The sequence below is a fragment of the Oryctolagus cuniculus genome, chromosome 1 (assembly GCF_051225735.1).
Source record: "Oryctolagus cuniculus isolate XC-2025 breed Fujian yellow rabbit chromosome 1, ASM5122573v1, whole genome shotgun sequence".
NCBI classification, from domain to species: Eukaryota; Metazoa; Chordata; class Mammalia; order Lagomorpha; family Leporidae; genus Oryctolagus; species Oryctolagus cuniculus.
The window spans coordinates 190455549-190468698 of record NC_142867.1 but is presented as its reverse complement, the minus strand read 5'-3'; the positions used below and the strand labels follow the sequence as shown (position 1 = coordinate 190468698).

The window sequence follows — 13150 nt, the reverse complement described above, 5'->3', positions numbered from 1 at the left end:
TAATGCAGGCGATGGCTCAACCCACTATACCACAATGCCAGACTGACTTATGCTATGGTTTAAACCTTTGTGTGCCTTCCAAAATTTATATTCAAATTTAACCCCCAATAAAATTAAGAGATAGGTGTCTGGTGCAGAAGGTAAGATGCCATTTGGGATTCCTGCATTCAATACTGCAGTACCTGTGAGTCCTGACTCTGCCCCGTTTCTGGCTTCCTACCAATATGCTCTCGGAGAGGCATAAGCAATCGTGTCCCTGCCACGCACATGAGACCCAGGCTGAGTTCTCAGTTTATAACTTTGGCTTGGCCCAGTCCACTAGCTATAGGCATTTGTGGACTGAACTAGTGGATAAAGGCTCTCTATTTTTCTGCCTCTCAAATTAATTAATTAATTAAACTTTTTTTTAATAAAAAAAAAAGCAGTATTAAGAGGTGGAGCTCTGGGATGTAATTAGTACATGAGGTTTTTCCCTTATAGATGGGATTAATGCCTTACATAGCTAGGCCCTTTTTTTGCCCTTCTATCATGAGAAGATACAGACAGCCATCTATGAGGCTTTCAGCAAACATTCAATCTGCCAGCACTTTGAGTTTGGACTTCTTAACTTACAGAACTATGCGAAATAAATTTCTATTATTTGTAAATTACACAGTTTCAAGTATTCTGCCTTAGTAGATCAATCAGATTTTATGACAAAACATACACAGAATTAAAATTCTTAGCCTAACTGGATTATCACATCTATTCTGCAGTACAGCCAAATGAGCCAATATTTAATTAGAATACAAAATAATTCTTAGAAATCAAAAGACACCTAATTATCATAAGTACCACAGCTAAAATTCAAGATCATACATAGAAAAGATGTGTTTGTTTAACATACCTGAGAAGTCCAAGATAATAAGATTTGTCTAAAATTTGTCTTTGGGGACCTAAAAAATATTTTTTAAGCGTTAGTGTTCAGTTTTAAAATTCCACTCAAACAGCAAACTCAGCACAATCAGAATAATACACAATTCTCATACAGTAGCCACGAATGTCCCAATAAATCAAGAACTGTTGAAATAGAAAAGAGAATAAATATCTTAGAATCATGATAAAAGGAAAGCTTGAATTCAGACCATGAAGATGGGGGGCTAGTGCTGTGATATGGTGGGTAAAGCCACTGTTTGTGGCACCAGCATCCTGTATGTGCACTGGTTCAAGTCCCAGATGCTCCTCATCCTATCCAGCTCTTTGTCTATGGCCTGGGAAAGCAAGTGCTTGGGTCCCTGAATCCACATGGGAGACCTGGAGGAAGCTCTTGGCTCCTGGATCCTGGCTTCAGATAGGCCCAGCTCTGACTGTTGTGGCCACTTGGGGAGTGAACCAGCAGATGGAAGACCTCTCTCTCTCTCTCTCTCTCTCTGAACCAGCAGATGGAAGACCTCTCTCTCTCTTTCTCTCTCTCTCTCTCTCCTTTTTCTCTCTCTGTAACTCAGCCTCTCAAATAAACAAATAAATCTTAAAAAAAAAAACAAAAAAAAAAAACACAAAGATGGGACCACCGGTGAGCTGTTAGGACAACAGACTCCACAGGACAGGCTGACTGCATAGACAGCGAATCTAAGGGAGTTTAGAACAGAACTTTCCAAAAGAACTTTCCACAATAACGAGGTTATATTAGCCCTGGTCAATAGAGTATCCAGATGGGACTATTAAGAGCTTGAAATTTTACGGGTTCTACTGGGGAACTATTTTTTTCTACTTAATTTAAATTTATGTAGCTTTATGTGACGATTGGCTGTCATACAGGAGGACAGTGTTGATATTCCTCAATAGAAGCAAGAGATCAGGATTTTTCAAATTTGTCTCAGATATTTTTAAGAAACCTGATACCTTGTAAGGGTCCCAAACCTTACAAGAGATGAAGTACCCTGCAAAAGGTGAGAGGTGATGGTAGAGACTACTGCTGTGAGTTTTTTGCTGAAAAGAAAAGGGGAATGTTTTATTATTATGGGAAACTGGACATTAGAGTAGATAGGAACAATAGCAGCACATAACAGCATATGGTGAAAACAATCAAAATTCTCCTATAGGGCTTTTTTTTTAATTTTTATTTATTTATTTATTTATTTTTTTGACAGGCAGAGTGGACAGTGAGAGAGAGAGACAGAGAGAAAGGTCTTCCTTTGCCGTTGGTTCACTCTCCAATGGCCGCCGCGGCTGGCGCGCTGCGGCCGGCGCACCGCGCTGATCCGATGGCAGGAGCCAGGAGCCAGGTGCTTTTCCTGGTCTCCCATGGGGTGCAGGGCCCAAGCACCTGGGCCATCCTCCACTGCATTCCCTGGCCACAGCAGAGAGCTGGCCTGGAAGAGGGGCAACCGGGACAGAATCCAGCGCCCCGACCGGGACTAGAACCCGGTGTGCCGGCGCCGCAAGGTGGAGGATTAGCCTAGTGAGCCGCGGCACCGGCCTCCTATAGGGCTTTGAAGTCTACTGGTAGACATTCTCTTAAATGAGACTGGAGAAAAGTAGTAAGTATGAATTTTTGTATGTTTCTACCTTTAATGTCATCCATAAGTAATATTAAACAAATATTTTTGTAAATATATTTTTAAGACTAGTTGAATGAATACTTGCTGGTTAATTTGGAGTTATTTTCTATACTATTTTAATTATTAAGCAAACGTAAAAATAATCAGTGGGTTTTTAAAATTTAGTCAGCTGAATGATATCACAAGAAAATTTAAGGCTCTTGAAGGGCATGATATACTGTATTATGAAAAATATAGGGGCCGGTGCTATGGCATAGCGAGTAAAGCTGCCACCTGCAGTGCTGGCATCCATATGGGCGCCAGTTCGAGTACCCGCTGCTCCTCTTCCCATCCAGCTCTCTGCTATGGCCCGGGAAAGCAGTTGAAGATGGCCCAAGTCCTTGGGCCCCTGCACCCCTGTGGGAGACCCAGAAGAAGCTCTTGGCTCCTGGCTTTGGATCAGCGCAGCTCTGGCCATTGTGGCCAACTGGGGAGTGAACCAGTGGATGGAAGACCTCTCTCTCTATCTGCCTCATCTACTCTCTGTGTGTAACACTGACTTTCAAATAAATCAATAAATCTTTAAAGAAAAAAGAAAAATAAGTCATCCCTTGGTAGCCAAGGAGGATTGGGTCTGGTATACCCTGCAGATATGCAAATCTGTAGATGCTCAAGTCCTTCATATAAAACAGTGTAGTATTTGCACGTAACCTATGCACCTCCTCCCCTATCATCTCTACATTACTTACAGTACCTAATACAACATAAATGCTATGTAAATAGTTATTATACTGTATTATTTAGGGAATAATGATAAGCAAAAATTATACTGTATCTGTTCAACAGAGATACAATTTTTTAAATATAATTTCTATCAGCAGTTGGTTCAATCTGTGGATATAGAATACATGGATACAAAATGCTAACTGTAATATGATATCTTTTTTAAAAAGATTTATGTATTTTAGTTGAAAGGCAGAGTTACAGAAGGAGAGGGAGAGACAGAGATCTTCTATCCTCTGGTTCACTCCCCAAATAGCTGCAAAGGCTAGAGCTGGGCCAGGTTAAATTTAGCCAGGATCCAAGAGCTTCATGCAGGTCTTCCAGTGGGTGCAGGGGCCCAGGGACTTGGGCCATATTCCACCGCTTTCCCAGGCACATTAGCAGGGAGCTGGATTGGAAGTAGAGCAGCCAGGACTCAAACTGGCGTCCATGTGGAATGCCAGCATCACAGGCAGTAACTTAATCTCCTACATCATATTGCCAGCTCCCAATATGATGTCTTATAAGTAATTCTGTGCCAGCAGAATATCTTTATCCCTCATATTGTCATTAATACCAGAAAACAAAAAATGCTTTATATAAAATTCATTAAGTTTTGGTTTATATATACTCACCTATCAAATTTTTAAAACATAACGTATAATGTACTGTTCTGTTTTCTAAACACATGAAGGGCTTTAATCATATTCAGTATACATCTACGTGTTAAGTCTCATTTCCTTAAGCAGTATTTACAATGAAGTATTAATTATCTTGATTCACTTCTTGTAAATACACACACATTTTAATAGTGTCCTTTTGACATGAAAACTATTTAAGAGTATTTCAGAATATTTCTATTTAGTACTAAGAATCTAATGTGTATCCTGAATATTTCTTCAAGTTATTTGGAATTTTTTCAAGTTACAGTTATAGTAAAGTCACAGTAAAACTCTATGTTCAGAAAAATAAAGGCTAAGATAGTTTATATATGTATGTAACTTTCTGGTTTGCAACATATTTTTACATTAATTCTGCTATTTAACTTCACAAAAATTTTGTGCATCAAAGATTAAGAATTACATGCTTTAATTTTGACTTGACTTTGACTATAGTATTTCTTATATAAAATATGCCCATCTTCTTAAAATAGATACCTTTCATCCCAGTTTTCATTCCACTCAATCCTTGTTGTGTCACAGGACGATCAGCTACTTTGATTTGAGATGACAGAACTCCACCAGTCCCCATAGGACCTGCACGAGAACCTGGTCTTGCTGTTCCAGGTGGCATCTATAAGACAAACGAGATTACACTCAGTAAACTGAAAAAGCACTACACCTTTACTACTGTAGGACTGCAAAGAGAATTTTTGAAAAAAAAAACAGAATTCTACACAATTTATAAAATATTACTGATTTTTTAAAATTTATTTTATTTGAAAGGAAGAGTTACAGAGATAAAGAAAGAGACACACAGAGAGAGATATCTTCCATCAGCTGGCTCCCCAACTGAAGCCAGGAGCCTGGAGCTTCCTCTGGGTCTCACATATGGGTGCAGTCTACCCAATTTCATTTGATTCTAGCCCAATATACTATTCCACTTAAATCACTGCTTCTTTTTTTTTAAAAAATTATTCCTTCTTTAAAATAAATTTGAGGGGGCTGGCACTGTGGCATAGCAGGTAAAAGCTGCCACCTGCAGTGCCAGCATCCCATATAGGCACTGGTTCAGCTCCCGGCTCCTCCACTTCAGGTCCAGCTCTCTGCTATGGCCTGGGAAAGCAGTAGAAGATGGCCCAAGTCCTTGGGCCCCTGCACCCACATGGGAAGACCCAGAGGAAGCTCCTGGCTCCTAACTTTGGATAAGCACAGAGAGAACTATCTCTCTCTCTCTGGCTCTCTTCTCTCTGTGTAACTCTTTTAAATAAATAAATAAATATTTTTAAAAAATAATAAATAAATAAATTTGAGGATTACCAAGGCCAGGCATCCACTTTAATAGTGTTCCTTTTCCTCAGTAGTGTCTTTCAAACATTCTTCCACATTTATACTTGCTGATGCATTCCAAAATAACATATATACTGTATTTATAGAACAAAGTAGAATCTCTAATTATAGAGAGGATTTCCAACTTCTATCAGAAAATATGTAGAATTCAACAGATTAATTTTAAACTTACTCCAGTTGCCACACGAATATTTCCTGATGGGGGTCGCATTCCAGAAGGAGGCCTTCCCGTCAACCCAATTCCACCTCTTGAAACAGGGCGAGTTGCTGAAGGTTTGTGATTATTTGCCATTGTTTACTCACTTTATCCACTGTTTGGAAACAATAAATATTTCAATTTCCTTTGATGTGTTTACAGCAAGACACCATAATATCCTTCATTTAAACATTTAATTCACAAAGATTTGTTTTGAAAACTGGCATTGCAGGTACTACTACAAAGCCAAGCCTCCTTTAATTTTGTTCAAATTCGACATTAATGCTCTATTTAGAACTATGGGATCATATATTACAACATTCCTCCCTCAAATCCTATTTTCTTATCAAAATACAAGTCCTTCTAGTTATCATGCCATACTCTGTTTTCTCTTTTCTGACATATCCAAATACTCTGTTTTCTCTTTTCTGACATATCCAACATTTTTCCCAATCAAGTCTCTGTTTTCTGGTTTATGACTAACTCTTTTATATTCTCAGTCTCTGCTAGAAATACTTCCTTTGACTCTTCACCTTAACAGAAGCCAGAATTACCCAAGGTAAAACTTCTAGGGAAGGCTATTTTATTTTAGTAAGTTCCTGTCCCACAATTTCAAAGCATAGGAGGCAACACTCTCCTTGCGCCCCAGTGTCACTTTTACAACATTCTTCCAGGTCTTTTTTTTTTTTTTTTTTTTTTGACAGGCAGAGTGGACAGTGAGAGAGAGAGAGAGTTTGAGAGAAAGGTCTTCGTTTTCCGTTGGTTCACCCTCCAAACCACTGAGGCCAGCGCACCATGTGCGCGCTGCGGCCAGCACACCGTGCTGATCCGAAGCCAGGAGCCAGGTGCTTCTCCTGGTCTCCCATGGGGTGCAGGGCCCAAGGACTTGGGCCATCCTCCACTGCACTCCCGGGCCATAGCAGAGAGCTGGCCTGAAAGAGGGGCAACTGGGACAGAATCCGGCGTCCTGACCAGGACTGGAACCCGGTGTGCTAGCACAGCAGGCAGAGGATTAGCCTAGTGAGCCGCGGCGCCAGCTTTATTTTTTTTAAGATTTTTATTTATTTATTTGACAGGTAGAGTTACAGCCAGTGAGAGAGAGACAGAGAGCAAGGTCTTCCTTTTCCGTTGGTTCACTCCCCAAATGGCTGCAACGGCCAGAGCTATGCTGATCAGGAGCCAGGTGCCTCCTCCCGGTCTCCTGTGCAGGGGCCCAAGCACTTGGGCCATCCTCCGCTGCTTTCCCAGGCCACAGCAGAGAGCTGGACTGGAAAAGGAGCAACTGGGACTAGAACCTGCGCCCATATGGGATGCTAGCACTGAAGGCGGAGGATTAACCTAGTGCGCCAGGGCGCCAGCCCCAATCCTGTTTATTTTTTTAAAGACCTGGAAGAGGCTGGTGCAGCGGCTCAATAGGCTAATCCTCCGCCTGCAGCACCGGCACACCGGGTTCTAGTCCCGGTTGGGGCACTGGTTCTGTCCAGGTTGCCCCTCTTCCAGTCCAGCTCTCTGCTGTGGCCCGGGAAGGCAGTGGAGGATGGCCCAAGTGCTTGGGTCCTGCACCCACATGGGAGACCAGGAGAAGCACCTGGCTCCTGGCTTCGGATCAGCCCGGTGCACCGGATGCTGTAGCCGTTGGGGGGTGAACCAACTTAAGGAAGACCTTTCTCTCTGGCTCTCTCTCTCTCTCACTGTCCTCTGCCTGTCAAAAAAAAAAAAAAGAATAATAATAAATAAACAGGATTCACGTCCTTTGAGGACCAGAGAATGGAACCATATTGCTTTGGGTCTTTCCTGGTTGCTATTACCTAGTGACCTCCTAACTTCTCTGTCTTTACCGGAGTCTTTTTTTTTTTTTTTTTTTTAAGCTAGTTCACAACCTCTCCATTCTAATCCCAAATTACCCTGGGTGATTTCCCTTTGGATATTAGATCTAGTACATAATATTCCACCTTCAACAGTTCCCTGACCTCAATTTTAGTAAACATCTTAATTACATTTCAGGCCTTCATAGCTATGGCCAGACAGGAACTTGTCATCATTTAGAAATACTTCATCTCAAACATCTTAACCAGTTACTCTTCTCTAGCCTTAATCTCATCTTTTTAATAAATTAATTAATATTATTGGAAAGGCACAGAGACACAGTGTGAGAAACAGTCAGAGGACTCCCATTTGCAGGCCAACTCCCCCAAAAGCCCAAAATAGCTGGAAGGGGCCAGGCCAAAGGCAGGAACTGGAAACTCAATCCAGGTGGCAGAGACTCAGTGATTTTAGGAGCAGAGCCAAGACTTGAATTCAGCTACTCCCAAAAGGGAGGTAAGGCATCTCAAAAGGTGTCAACTGCTGTTACCAAATGGCTACTCCCTTTTCTCATCTTTATTTTCACCACACCACCCATTAAACTATCTCCTTAATTCATTTATTATCTCCCAGTTTGCCAGTTCACTCTTTTATTCAGAATATTATATAAAACATTTTACCAACAATTTAGAGTAGCATTATTTTCAAATTGAGAGTCACCACAAGTTTTAAAAAACATTTTGGCAGGTTATGACCAATATGCTTTAAACATAGGGGGAAAAAAGAGTTCACTAATCATAGGAAGGATAAGTATTGTTTCCTTAACTTTTTATATTGTGTTTATATAAATTTAAACATTTTTGTATAGTGGTCTGCAGTGTAAAAATGTTATGTCCTACTACAAGTCATGCAGAAAACTTACAATGAGCTAGAGAAAGAATATGGAGAAAAAGAGAACAGTGCCCAAGACTCTATCCTGGAAATGTCAATACATACAGACCACACATTAGAGGAGAAAACTAGTGTAAGAGAGCAAAGACCAGCCCCAACAGGGGTCAAGAGAGCAGCAGAGGCACTAGCAAGGAATGTTGCTAACTGCAGGGTTCTTCAATCCTATATTCACGCAATCTCCAAGGTTATCAAAACAATCAGAGGGGCAGCCTGGCCGTTAGTTGCAGAAAGATGGGGGCAGTTACCAGTTGTTTACTCCTGGCACCTCACTTAGGAGGCGTTTCTTCAACTCTAAAATAGAGACGTGGCAGTGAGCTCCACCTTGCAGCTTTGAAAAGTACAGATGTTACATGCGAAACATCTAGTACCTATCACTATCGTTATCCTTCCGAAACAATCTTCCCAGACTTGTTAAGTGGAAGGTTGCTAAGTCCTTTCCACTGTGACCAACGGTCAGAAATCCATTGCTTTTGACTGAAACCCTTCCGCCCAGAGGGTGCTTTCTCTCGGAGGCTCCCGGACCCTACCCTCCGGCTCAGCTTGGCGGGTCTCCTCGGGGCACTGCTAGAGGTCTCTGCACCCGTGGCCCGACTACAGTTGGGGACTTCTGGGCCTGGATGAGGGCCTGAACACAACAGCTAAGCACCCAAGAGTTCGAATTTGTTTTGTTTGGCGCGATCAGCATCTCCAAACGATAATCACCGCAGGAAGAAAGGGTAAGATCTAGGATTTCTCACCTCCGCCGGCGCGGAAAGAGGGCGGTTGCACGGCTTCGGGGCGCTCCAACCTCTTTCTGAGGCGGCCACTAAAGCAGAACCCACAAGCCGGCCCCGCACACTCAGTCACCCGCTCGCGGCTCCTGGTTCACCCCGCAGCTTTCCTAGGCCGTGAGGCCTACCCTCTAGGCGACGCGCGCCGTCGCGTATCCCGGCAACGGGGGGCGAGGCTGGAGAAGTTCCCGCCTCCCGATTGGGCAGCCCTTCGCTTTCGCCACCGGTAGCGACGAGCTGAGAAAGAGCATAGTGCTCTCGCGATATTTGAGAACTGAGGGTTTTTTTTGTTTTTGTTTTTTTGTTTTTGTTTTTTTTTTAATACCTCAGTTCTTTTCTGGAAGAAATGTAAAGCTGCAGGCTGGCTACGGAACGGAACGATTTATTTGAACGCTCCGGTTTTCTAGATAATTAGAGCACCCTCTGTGTTGCTGACCGAATTAACTGGCAGGTCGTGTTACGTTGCTATGTAACCTCACATCTGCTGCCCTGTAATGGTTTACACTTTTAGAAGAGTGGTTTGAAGTTATTGGTGGCAGGCAGCCTTGTAAAGTCTCTTTATTCTTAATTATTGTAGTTTCCCGTCCTGTTAGGACTGCATAACATACACAACAATGAGCATGAATGCGATTCTGTCACCATCTGTTTTATTAATTTTATTGGAAGTTTCCTGTCTTTCAGCTTCCTTCCATCAGAGTTCTTTTGATTCAGATTTATGAGGGAGGCTGTGAGTTAAGTGGAAAGTGTTTTTGATAAAATGATTTTAAAGTGATTTAAGAACTACTTCAATCTCACTTATCTAATAAAATAGCTTTCAGCTTACATTTTCCTAGTCCTCATATGGAGAGACCTTAAAGTACTTGCATACATATTGAGATATTTAACATTATTTTATATCTTATTTCCAACTTGCATATATTATTTACATTCAGATTTATCCTCTTAAATTCCTGCCTTTGTGGAATTTAAAATCAGTATAATATAAATGAAGTAATGTCATATGGCGGTTTGTAAAATAGTTTCAGGAATGACTGTAATGGACATTTGTCTTCCTGCTAGTCATTTTGTAGCTCGGTTGTCAGTTCTTCACCTACCCCCATCCCAACCTTACCACGGGAACCAAGAGTGACTTACACTGGCTGTCACAGGCTTCCTTCCTACCTGGGCATGAGCATTTTGATTCCCAGATTCTCCAATCTAATCTGATGCAACCACCCCAAACCTGAATGAAAACCACAAGCAGGACACCTGACAGACAGCTTCCATCTGCTGGCCCACAAGCAAACACCCAACAGATGGTACGCAAGTAGAAGCCAGAAGCTGGGAACTCAGCCCAAGTCTCCCATGTGGTGGCAAGGACCCAATCATTGAGCCATCCTCAGTGGCTCCAGACACCTGAAGTCAGGAGACAGAGACGAGCATGGAACCTAGGCACTGCATGTGGGTGTCAGAACTATTGTCTCAACCACTAGGCCAAAAGCCCCACAAGGACAGATTTTAATCAGTAAGGCTCATACACTGTTACAAAATGGAAAAGAGTCCAACATGGACTGAATTAAAACTTGATTAGTACAGAAGTGATTGGACATTTTAAAGGGTGAATGAAATTGTTGGGAAAGGCAGTGGCTGAGCAAGTACTTAGTTGGATCAAGATTTACATATCAAGATTTACAAAGAAGCCGGCACTGTGGCACAGTGGCATAGTGGGTTAGTCCTCCGCCTACAGGTCTGGCATCCCATTTGGGCACTGGTTCCAGTCCCGGCTGTTCCACTTCTGATCCAGCTCTCTGCTATAGCCTGGGAAAGCAGTAGAAGATGGCCCAAGTACTCAGGCCCCTGCATCCATGTGGGAGACCAAGAAGAAGCTCCTGGCTCCTGGCTTCCAATCAGTACAGCTCTGGCCATTTGGGAAGTGAACCAGTGGATGGAAGACCTTTCTGTCTCTCTCAGTGTCTGTAACTCTACCTCTCAAATAAGTAAATAAAATCTTTTTAAAAATTTACAAAAAGATTCTCTCCTTTGACCAAAGCTTTAGTCATGTTCCTTTCAGTCCTTTCTGTGTATGCTCAACTTAATCTTCCTTCCCTGTCCTATAAAATCAAGTCTGAGCAAGAATCCTGCTAAGTGAGTTTGGCAAAAATTTCCTTTCCCTAATATCTGACCACTTTCGATATCTTTTCACCTTGTACTATTTTCAACAAGAGATGAGTTTGTCTATGAAGACTTTCCCTTTACCCATGATCGTTCTTCTTAGTAACATTCCATCCACTGACCCTCACCCTGCTCTTAGCTATAAATTTCCACTTGCCTATGCTGCTTGTAATCAGAGCTGAGCTCAGTCTCTGTGAACTCCATTGCAGTAGTCCCTATACCTATTGCTGGCCTCTCTTGAATATGTCTACATTACTGTTGTTAGCAAGTGCGCATGGTCTGAATATATGTGTCCTCTCAATATTCATATGTTGAAGTCCAGCCCCTTAGGTCCTGGTGTTGGGACCTGGGGGCCTTTGGAAGCTGACTAGGTCAGGAAGGCAGAGACCTTGTGAATGGAATCCTTGTTAAACAGGCTTCTTGGAACCCCTCAGCTCTTTCTGCCATGGAAGGATATAGCAAAAGTCATTATCTATGAAACAGAGAAACCTCACCAGACACAGAACCTACTGGCCCTTGGATATTCGATTTTCCTGACTCCAGAATTGTGAGTGATACATTTCTGTTGTAAATTTCAGTCTAAGCTATTTTATTATAGCAGACTAATGGACTAAGACACAAGTATCATGACTAATTTTTCTAGAATAGGACGTTGGTCCATGTGAAACCCATTTAGGTTTGTTAACCAGTGCTTATCTAAGTTGGGTTCCCACCCTCCCATAGATAGAAAGGAGCCATATCTTGATGTGTTTTCTGGAAAAAAATTATTTCGTAGCCTTATTTTCTCAGGCAAGTACTTCAAGTGGAGTAGGGTCATCCTAGGGATGTGGCCTTGAACTATTATAAACAGTGTCAGTGTTAGTTCAAGTCTTTGTAGGCCAAGGTTGACGCCTAGTCAAGAAGTGTACTTAGAGGAGCCTAGCTAGGGTTTGGTCAAGGAGAGAAATTTTGTCATTGTTTCCTTGTTTTTTGTACGTTACTACCACAAAGCCATGCATTCATTGAGAGCAGCAACATATTTATTTTTGTATCCTGAGTATCTCCATAGAACAATGAGTGCTTCAGCACTCCTTACACAAATAGATCTAAAGGTAGCAGTGAAGTCCCAAGAACCTAACCTCAAATAACCAGGCAGCTGAGCCTCAATGAGCTACCACATATTTCAAAATCGTAAAAAAAAAAAAAAAAAAAAAAATTCAGAATCAAAGGCCAGGCACCACTGTTCTGTGAAGTGGACTTTACTTAATCCAGACAGTATGATTCAGCTTTTTCTTTTTTTCTCTGATTTTGTTTCTACTATTCCAGTTATTTTCAAGAAAATGTTTCATCTTCTATTTTGTATTTATTTTATCTCAAGGTTTCTTGCTTACTCATAATATATTTATTCATTGTTGCTACTTATCTAGGACCTCTGCTGCTTCATTAGTGACCATGCACTAGTTTTTCCCTATGGATTTTTTGGTTTCTGATTCCATTGCCAGATTATTGTCCCATATTAAATTTCTCAGTGAGAGGAAGCAAGATTTATTCAGTTAATTAGAGGCTATTATGTAACCCACAGTCCAACTGATTATTTGTTTCCTTGAGGCAGTAAGGTTTAACCAAGAGAATATTACTTAAATACTGAAGATAGCCAAGCATCCCAGGGCCCAAAGAGGAAAAACATTAACAAAATATCATGAACACACTTCTGCAGTATGTTTGTAGATGCTATGATTTGAACAAAGGTTGGCTCCAAATTCATTCAGGAGTGTAAATTCCAAGTCATAAGTTAATGGTTCTATGATGGGAGAAATTTAATACAAATATGTTGTTCAGAGGTGAGGCCTTTGGGATGTGATGATATTGCATTTGGTCATTAAGATGGGGCACCTATGACTGAATTCTGGTGGCTTTATACCAGGGGTGGAAAATGTTCGGCCCATGGGCTATACAAAGCCTGCAGAATCATCTGATCTGGCCCTGCCAACATAACCATAGGCAGGACTC

The 13150-nt window shown here is 41.7% G+C and overlaps 1 protein-coding gene across 2 annotated transcripts in view; it reads right to left on the bottom strand.

Annotated features, from left to right (window-relative positions):
* Nucleotides 1-9229, bottom strand: part of IFT74 (intraflagellar transport 74) — a 115659-nt gene extending 106430 nt beyond the window's left edge. Inside the window, exons 1-4 of one of the 2 annotated variants that reach the window (XM_002708044.6) lie at nucleotides 8978-9229; nucleotides 5463-5601; nucleotides 4439-4574; nucleotides 887-935 (exon numbers count right to left, since the gene is read on the bottom strand). In XM_002708044.6, coding sequence (XP_002708090.3) covers nucleotides 887-935; nucleotides 4439-4574; nucleotides 5463-5582 — 305 coding nt within the window. In that variant the 5' untranslated portion in view covers nucleotides 5583-5601; nucleotides 8978-9229. The remainder of the gene's footprint in view (nucleotides 1-886; nucleotides 936-4438; nucleotides 4575-5462; nucleotides 5602-8977) is intronic. The other variant, XM_089317994.1, reaches the window with a different exon arrangement.
* Between the last annotated feature and the right edge of the window lie 3921 nt (nucleotides 9230-13150).